At 53.1% G+C, this 7,803-nt stretch overlaps 1 protein-coding gene across 1 annotated transcript in view; it reads right to left on the bottom strand.

The window, feature by feature from the left end:
* Positions 1-270: 270 nt before the first annotated feature.
* Positions 271-7,803, bottom strand: part of LOC116939181 (TBC1 domain family member 10A-like) — a 41,093-nt gene continuing 33,560 nt past the window's right edge. The window contains exons 7-9 of the mRNA XM_032947284.2: positions 6,419-6,608; positions 3,493-3,647; positions 271-905 (exon numbers count right to left, since the gene is read on the bottom strand). Of these exons, the coding sequence (XP_032803175.1) occupies positions 342-905; positions 3,493-3,647; positions 6,419-6,608 (909 nt within the window). The 3' untranslated portion in view covers positions 271-341. The remainder of the gene's footprint in view (positions 906-3,492; positions 3,648-6,418; positions 6,609-7,803) is intronic.

Here is a 7,803-nt window from a genome sequence, read left to right as displayed (position 1 = left end):
CATTTGGGATTCGGAAAAACTTCCCGTCCTATCCCACGCCACGCACAATCCCGTGAAATGCCTGTCTCTCGCCGTCTCTCAGCCCGGATCCCAAACCCCACCCCTCCTCTACCCCTCCCAGCAATTCAACGTAATGTCCAGCCCTGATGGGTTTATACAAAAAAAATTCAGTGTTGTATTTTACTTTACATAACGACCAAGGAATTGTTTTTATTTCCAACTTTCCCTCCTCCCCTCATCCCCTCACCCACCCTCCCCCCTCCACTCCAACTCCCCCCCCCCCCACCACCCAACTGTGAATTCGAAATCGTTAGCGCATGTGCACGGCCGTCCCTGACCCATCAGAGATACGTCTCCTCCAGAGACAGCTCGGACAGGATGCTCAGAGTCGAGCGCTTAACTTCCGGGTTCATGTCGGGGTCGGCGAGCGAGTGGCGCTCGCCGGGACCCGCCGTGGCCTTCCCGTTCTTCGAGTCCTGGTGGCCGTTGGCCAAGCGGTCAACCTTCTCGCTGCCGCTCCTTTTCTTTTTCTTCTTCTCCAGCTTGAGCCTCTCCTTCTCCTCCAGGGCCCTGTTCTTCTCCTCCTCCTTCCTCAGCCTCTCCCGCTCTTTGTCGGCCTTCTTCTTCATCCTCGTGTCATCCTTGCCCAGCCTGATGCTCGCCATGCTGCCCGTGGGTGACAGCGGAGCGCGGGCGATCGTCGCGGTGGAGGAGGGCGAAGGCGGCGTGAAGTCGGAGGGAGCCGGCACCGGCGCGCCCTTGCTGTCGTCGTGCACGGCGCGCGTGCCGTACAGCCGGTGCACCGACGAAGCCGGATACTGGCTGCCCTTCTGCTCCTTCCACTTGCCGATCTGCTTCTGCCGCTCCGTCTCGATCTGGCTCTCCGTCACCTCCAACTCCAGCACCTGATGAGTTGGCGTGAGAAAGGAGGGGGGGCGGGGTTGGGAGGGGATGGAGGAGAGGAAGCTGTTTAGCTCGGCACGGTGACCAAGTGAAAAATACCGCGCTCCCTTCCCACTCTCTTCTCTCCTAGCCGCCCCGAAAACATGGAAAAATGTTTTCCGACGGACGTGGCAAAGACCGCGGGGGCAAGTTCGGTGGGCGGCCGGTGGAACCGGTCAACACTCGACACGCTCGCGAGGCCCGGGGCCCACATCTGGGAACGTTTAAATTTTTTTTGGCCCCCCGATTTTAGAGCGTTGCTTGAAGCCAAGTCTGCGATTTGAGTTGCACTCTCTCGGCTGCCAGTTTTAGGCGAACGCGCGTGGAGGAGCGAGGCTGTTTATCCCAGACGATCCCCGCCTCCCACTTTCCTCCCCCACACACCCCCATTCAAAACCACAACACTCCCAACAGTTACCACCACACAGCACACACGACAGATGTTTAGGCTCGTGAACAACTGACCCACTACACGCCCCCCACACAGACTCCACCACACTCTCCCCCGAACCCGCCCATTCAAGAAATTGCCACGATTTGATGATGATCTAATCGTCGATTCTGTTCTTCCTCGTTTGTAGCGTCTCACATTCGTACTGTCCCGTTCGTGTGCTGCCTGTACAATTTTGTTTGTACCATTGCAATGTCTCACATGTACTCTGCCCCATTTGTACTCACCCCCCCACCCCCCCCCCCCCTTGGTATGCGCTCCTCCAACTAGGTGTAGTAAAGAAAAGATCCGTAGCACATATTGACAATTACAGTCAACGTGGAGGTTGTTGCGGTGGTCGAGGTGGATCACTGCCGTTGATCAAAGCTTCTCGGTTCCGCGATGATCTGCGCGGCATTGTGCCCGCTGGTCCAATTTGTACGACTTTTTATGTAACCCTTTATGTTTCCATTCCCGTGTGTTCGTTGTTTCACATCCCACCCCCCCCCCCCCCCCGTGTATGTTTCACGCGGAATCGCCCCGTGAAGAGGGCCTCAACAAAAAATTGTTTTTGTATTTTTAAGGCACCGTGCACATTCGAATCTTTATCACTCCACGTACTGTCTGAACTTTGAACCGCCCGCCGAACCCCACCGCCGGCTTTCCCACCTCGTTCTTTACAACCGTTCTCCAGCGTTGGGGGCACTCGCGTGAAGGCACGCATCTGCCCCGTTACCCAATCAACTCGTCAGATCTCGGGAGCCAAGCGGGGAGGATTGTGGCGTTGAAAGCAAGAGGTTCAACGTACACACTACGTGAATGAGTTTCAGATTCCCCGACTTGTGTTCGAGGCTTTAAATGGGCTTACTCCATCATACATCCAGATGGTGATTCAGCCACACATTCCTGCACTGAGATAAGTCTCTGACATCCACAGCCATCGTGCCCCCCCTCCCCCCCCCCAAACTCCGCGTGACCGCACTCCAGGCTCCGAACCCGGAGTCCCCAATCGGCTTTATTTGTCAACACAGCGCCCAGGCTCTGGGATTCCCCTGTCCCACCTTGGAGGTCATGAACTCGCAGTCGATGCAAACTTCTAAAAGTCTCGGATGAAGTCACCAACTACCTGTTGAAAACGGCCTTCTCTCTCTCGAGTTCCCGATCTAGTCCCTCAAGTCGTTTTCTCTCCCCCCGTTACTTTTCACTTATAATCCTCCTTTACATGCACGGCACTCGCTCTGAGATTCGCTGTTTAAGGGCGCCTTATAAATCTTAGTTATTAATCATGCGCTGGCTCTGGCCGTATGTTCGTCCGTCTCAAATGGAGGATGGGGGGGGGATCGTGAAGATGATCTCATGCAGACTCAACTTTAGGCTAAAGCTGTGTTGCTGTTAGGGATGCACCCTGTAGAAATACAGCCGGATTGACCAAAGTGTTGATATTCATAACAATGAGAATTTATGGAGCGTTGTAACATGGCATGCCAAACGTGAAACGTCAGTCGTTAGTCAAAATCATCTATTTCTCATTGATGTGGGGTAATGGACAAAAATGGTAGCCCCCGCGCCTTGCCCGGGCAGATCCGCTATGCGAGACCCATTGTCCCATCGCGGCCTACCGACGTACCGTTTCCTGTGAGCCTGGTACGCGCGCTGTACCGTCACAATTATCGCCAATTAATGACTTACGAGGGGGGCAAAACGCATGTTTGAAGCGTTCCAAGATCCGTACTGATCCATGGCTTGCCACGGCAGTGAGATGTTAACTCCTTTGCCTGGTTTACAAGAGGTCGTGCGTTCAATCCCCCCAGCCTGACGCCTGCTGCTGTACATTTGGAGTTTGCACGTTGTCTCTCCCCCATGGTCACGTGAATTTTTCTCCGGGTCCTCCGGTTTTTCCCTCCACATCTAGAATCAACAACGTCGCGCGTTTCAGAGTATTTGGCTGCTGCTGCTATACATTTCCACACGACAAGCCGCTTCGTTGGGCTATCGTTTGTGATGGCCAGGTCGCTTCTGAAAAAAATTGCGAAGCAGCTCAGTCGGCCTTACCTGGTAAGTAAAAAAAACAAATCGTTAGTTTAACAGTTTAGTTTCGTTTTGTGGGATGGCGTGGTCACCTCGTGCATGAGCCTGTCCTCGTGCATGTACTCAGCGGGGATGTTGCGCAGCTTCTCCATCGTCTCGTAGAGGCCCTGGCAATCGCGCAGTTTGTCCGAGCTGCCGATGGTGTTGCGCAGGAGGGAGATGGCAACGCGGAACACCACCTTCACGCCTGGCAAGACGAGAGTGGGCCGACGGTTTAAAGCGTAAGTAGGCTTTCGCGACCGATATTATTTGTAATAAAGGTTTATTTTGGGTTAGATCACGTAAATATAAATGCGTCGTTAATCCCGCCACCACCCGATACAGCCAATTAGTGATGTTTGTCACGTAAATAAAACGTGCCAATTATTGTTAGGACTTCAGCACACCGGTGTGTTGGAGAGTAAACCCACAACATTTACAATTTGGCGTGCGACGTTTCGCCAGAGATTACAACCGTCTACATTGGGCGAATGTGCCACAATTGTGAAGGTGTCTTCCTTGCTTCCGGTCTTAAATAGAATAAAGGTGACATCATCACCACGGTTAAATAAAGGGCAGTGCCGCCGTTATTATTTGAACCGAGTGGCTCGTGTTCACGAGAACATGAATACTCCATGTTAGGCTGAGCTGAGCGACGGAAGATATACATTTTTTTATAGTTTGCTTGAAATACAATATTATTCCTCGATTGAAGGTTATTCTAATGACATCACCACCAGCAACCGCAGCAGCAGCATCAGCAGCAAAGACACTATGATCCACAACAGCAGCTGCACCATCAGAACCAGCATCTTCGTCGACAGCACCAAGGGTATAATCACCATCAGCACCATCAGCACTCATCAGCAACCCAGCAGCGCTACCACCGGCAAGCAGTGGCAGATCAAAGAGGAGGGGGGTGGGGGGAATCTTCCCTCCCCCCCCCCTTCCTCTTCAGACCATTAAAATTGTCTCCCTCCCCCGAGGAAGTTTCTCGATACGTCTCAGGCATCTGGGTCGGGGTACAAACGGAACACTTGGCGGGGGTTGGCACAGCTCCCCTACCCGTGGAGGTTTACGGAACAATTAGGGCTGCTGCCAGTGGCCAGCCTGCCCGCCCGGCCGCTCTACCGGAGCGAGCTCACTCACTCGCTTGTTCGTTCGCTAGCTCGCGGGAGATGCAATCTCCCCGTAATTGCACGAAGTGTGCATTCCCCTCGAGTCCCCTGGAGTCGCACTCCACGCCGATTAAGTAAATAGCTTTTTTTTTAGGTTTTGTGTTGACGCGAGAAAAAATATATAATAAAGATGGAGTGGACGTGTTCGGTTTCTGCCGATGCGTGAACGCCGCTGCCTGCTGAGGGCTGCTGGGACTTGGGTCGTGTGGGAGGGGGGGGGGCAGTGGTGGGGCGGGGGGGCAGGGTGGGCAGGGTGGGAGGGGGGGCAGGGTGGGGGAGAGGAGTGGAGGTTGCAGCAGCGACGGTGGCACGAGGTGGCGGCGTTCTTTTTCCCCGGCGACGCCGGGCCAATTTTTCGCAGCCATTTTCTGAACAATATTTTAGTTGTGGGCGAGCACTTGGCGGTGCCGCTGCTGAGAGCTGGTTTTTTTTTCACGACCTTTTTAATTAACGTGGAATTTCAGAAGGAATTTCTCTCACCCTCTGCAATTAAACGGCCAGTTATGGTTAATAAAAAAAATCAGTACCAGTGGCCTGCAATGTTAACCAGAAATATCCATCGGTGTGGATCGCCAGAATCATTTCTGAGTGAATGTTGCTGTAATGTATTCAACGAGTCATCAATGCATTAAATTCCTCCGATTAGCACGATTGGCTACGTACAGTGTGAAAGAAGTTCAACAATCAAACAATTCAAGGATCAATCCTCTCTTCCAACTTTGTGCTGAAAGGAGGGGCCACAAGTTCCTACAGTGATCAAGTAACCCCAGTATGGCAAATATGTATATACGAATTGAAAAACATAAATTATTTCTAAACTAATTACATTTAAAATAATCATCATCATTTAAAGCCCTTTGTCAAACCACTGCAGGATACAGGCCTCCCCATGCCATGTCAGTTATGGGATGTTGTTTGACCATACTTCACTACGCTGGTCAGTGCGAGTTGGTGAACGGGGGAGGGGGGGGGGAGCGGCGTGCCCAAGACCGATTTAGATATCGCTCGCCACTGATGTTAGCTGTGTGCCAGAAATTAAACTCACGTCGCCGGATTCTTATCACAGCGAGCTACCCGCTGCGCTCTCATCGCTGCAACCCCGAGGCGTCGAGGCATCGATGACGATGAACGCATCATTTGGAAGCTCGTTGGAACGCCTTTCCCCTCGAGCTGAACAACTCGGAACCATAGCGACGATGGTGTGCCCGGGACCCGCTGCTTACAACCACACTCTGGCCAGGTGGTGAGAGCAGGCCGCTCGCGCAATGTTCAAGTGCAGTTCGTTACACGGGGCAGGGGGGGAGAATAGAGCACACATCCTTCCGTCCAAAAACGTGACCTGATGAACTTTGAGATGGTTTTATTTTCCATCCTCGGGCCTAGCATTTCCAGGAATCATTTCCATTTCATTCGATGTTCATGCTACGGCTTTGGTATCTTTCGTCTTGTATAATACATTTATAAATATAGTGGAAATAGCTTCGTCACAAAGCAAGCAAGTGCTGGCAGTGGAGGTGGCGATTGTGGTGGTAGTGGTGGTGGCGGTGAACGTGGCAGCGGTGATTGTGGTAGCCGCGATGACGGTGGCTGTCGTGGCGTTGGTGGCAATATTGGTGATAATAATTGTGGTGGCGGTGGTGGTGACGATGGTGGTGGTGTCGACGGTAATTGTAGTGGCGGTGGCAGCAATCATAACAGTATTGTGATGGTAGCGATGGCGGTGGTGCTCGCGACAGTAGCCGTAGTGGCGGTCGTAACAGTGAAGGCGGCGGCGGCGGCGGGGTTGTGAGGAGGCCCTCACCCTCGCAGAAGAAGATGTCCCAGACTCGGAGCACGGAGGCCCAGGGCAGCGTGCGGGAGAAGACGCACATGAACCACTCGGTCATGTAGAGGATGGGGTCCACCTTGTGCTTCTTGAGGTGGCGGTACGCCAGGGCGCACGTCTTCTTCAGCACCGCCGACAGCGTCTCCCCGTCCAGCTGCACGCCCTCCTGCCGACGCGACGACCAACACACGGGCGGTCACGTTGTTGCGGGAGTCGCCAGGCGCTCATTCACACGCGCCCGCACCGCGCCACCGCCGCCACACAACCCCCACCGCCATACCGCTCCTACCTCCCCACCGCTCCCAACTCCCCATCTACCCACCTCCTCACTGCTCCTACCTCCCCATCTACCCACCTCCTCACCGCTCCCACCTCCCCACTATCTCACCGCTCCTGCTCCACACCGCCCCAACTTCCCATCTCCCCACCGGCCGTCTGGAACGCTCTTCCTTCCGATATTAGGAAGCCACTGGAGCTTATGCACTTTTAAATCATCTAGATTGAAACTCATTTCTTTAGAACTGCTTTTTGTGTTTAGTTTGCGGTCCCTTCCCCACATCTGCAATTAGCAAAAGAAGTTCAACATACATACATCTCACTGCTCCCGAGCCCCACCGACCCACCACCCCACCCAAGCACGGTGGAGGCCGGGGGGGTGGGGGGGGTTGGTGGATCACGCAGAATTGTGATACGCTGGGTGGCCAGCAGATGGAAGTAACAAGCGAGCAGCTTCCAGACCCCCATCTGTGTCGATCACCGAGTGTCCTCCCCTTCACACTCATCGGTTTATTTCTGGGCGTTCCAGTTTCCGTCGGTTCGTCCGCACGAAAAAAAAACACCCATTAATAAGGGATTCGCCAAACATCCTAACGCACAGAAATCCTGAGAGCCTGGAGACTCTGCTTTGAGTTGCACTCAAAAAATATTTTGAGCCCGACTTGGTTGGTAGCATTTATTCTGATGTTATCATTATTATTATCACTACGCTAGTTTACCCAGGAAAGTCTTGCCGAGTATCAAACCTCGTGGGACGTGCAGTTTTTCGAAGTTGCCGAATCTGTTTTTTTCCTTTCCCCTGTGAAGTAATTTGCAGGTAACTTCTTCTTCCTCTTCCTCTTCTTCTTCTTCTTCTTCTTCCAAAAAATGGGACGAAGGGCCAATACCCATTGCGGTGTTTGTCTTTAGCTTATGGGAGGAAACTGGGTGGAAACCCAACGCAGAACAGATGGGGAGAAACATACACACTCCACACACAGAAAGGCACCCATTACCGGGAATTCAACCCAGGCCGTTCTTGCTGTGGAGGCACACACCGCATTACACCACCGCTCCACTCTGCCTCCATCATTTTCTATTTCATT

The sequence above is a fragment of the Petromyzon marinus genome, chromosome 5, assembly GCF_048934315.1.
Source record: "Petromyzon marinus isolate PM22_M1 ecotype Great Lakes invasive population chromosome 5, UKy_Petmar_22M1.pri1.0, whole genome shotgun sequence".
Taxonomy (NCBI): Eukaryota; Metazoa; Chordata; class Hyperoartia; order Petromyzontiformes; family Petromyzontidae; genus Petromyzon; species Petromyzon marinus.
The sequence above is the reverse complement of the archived record's forward strand: the minus strand, read 5'-3'. Positions and strand labels throughout refer to the sequence as shown.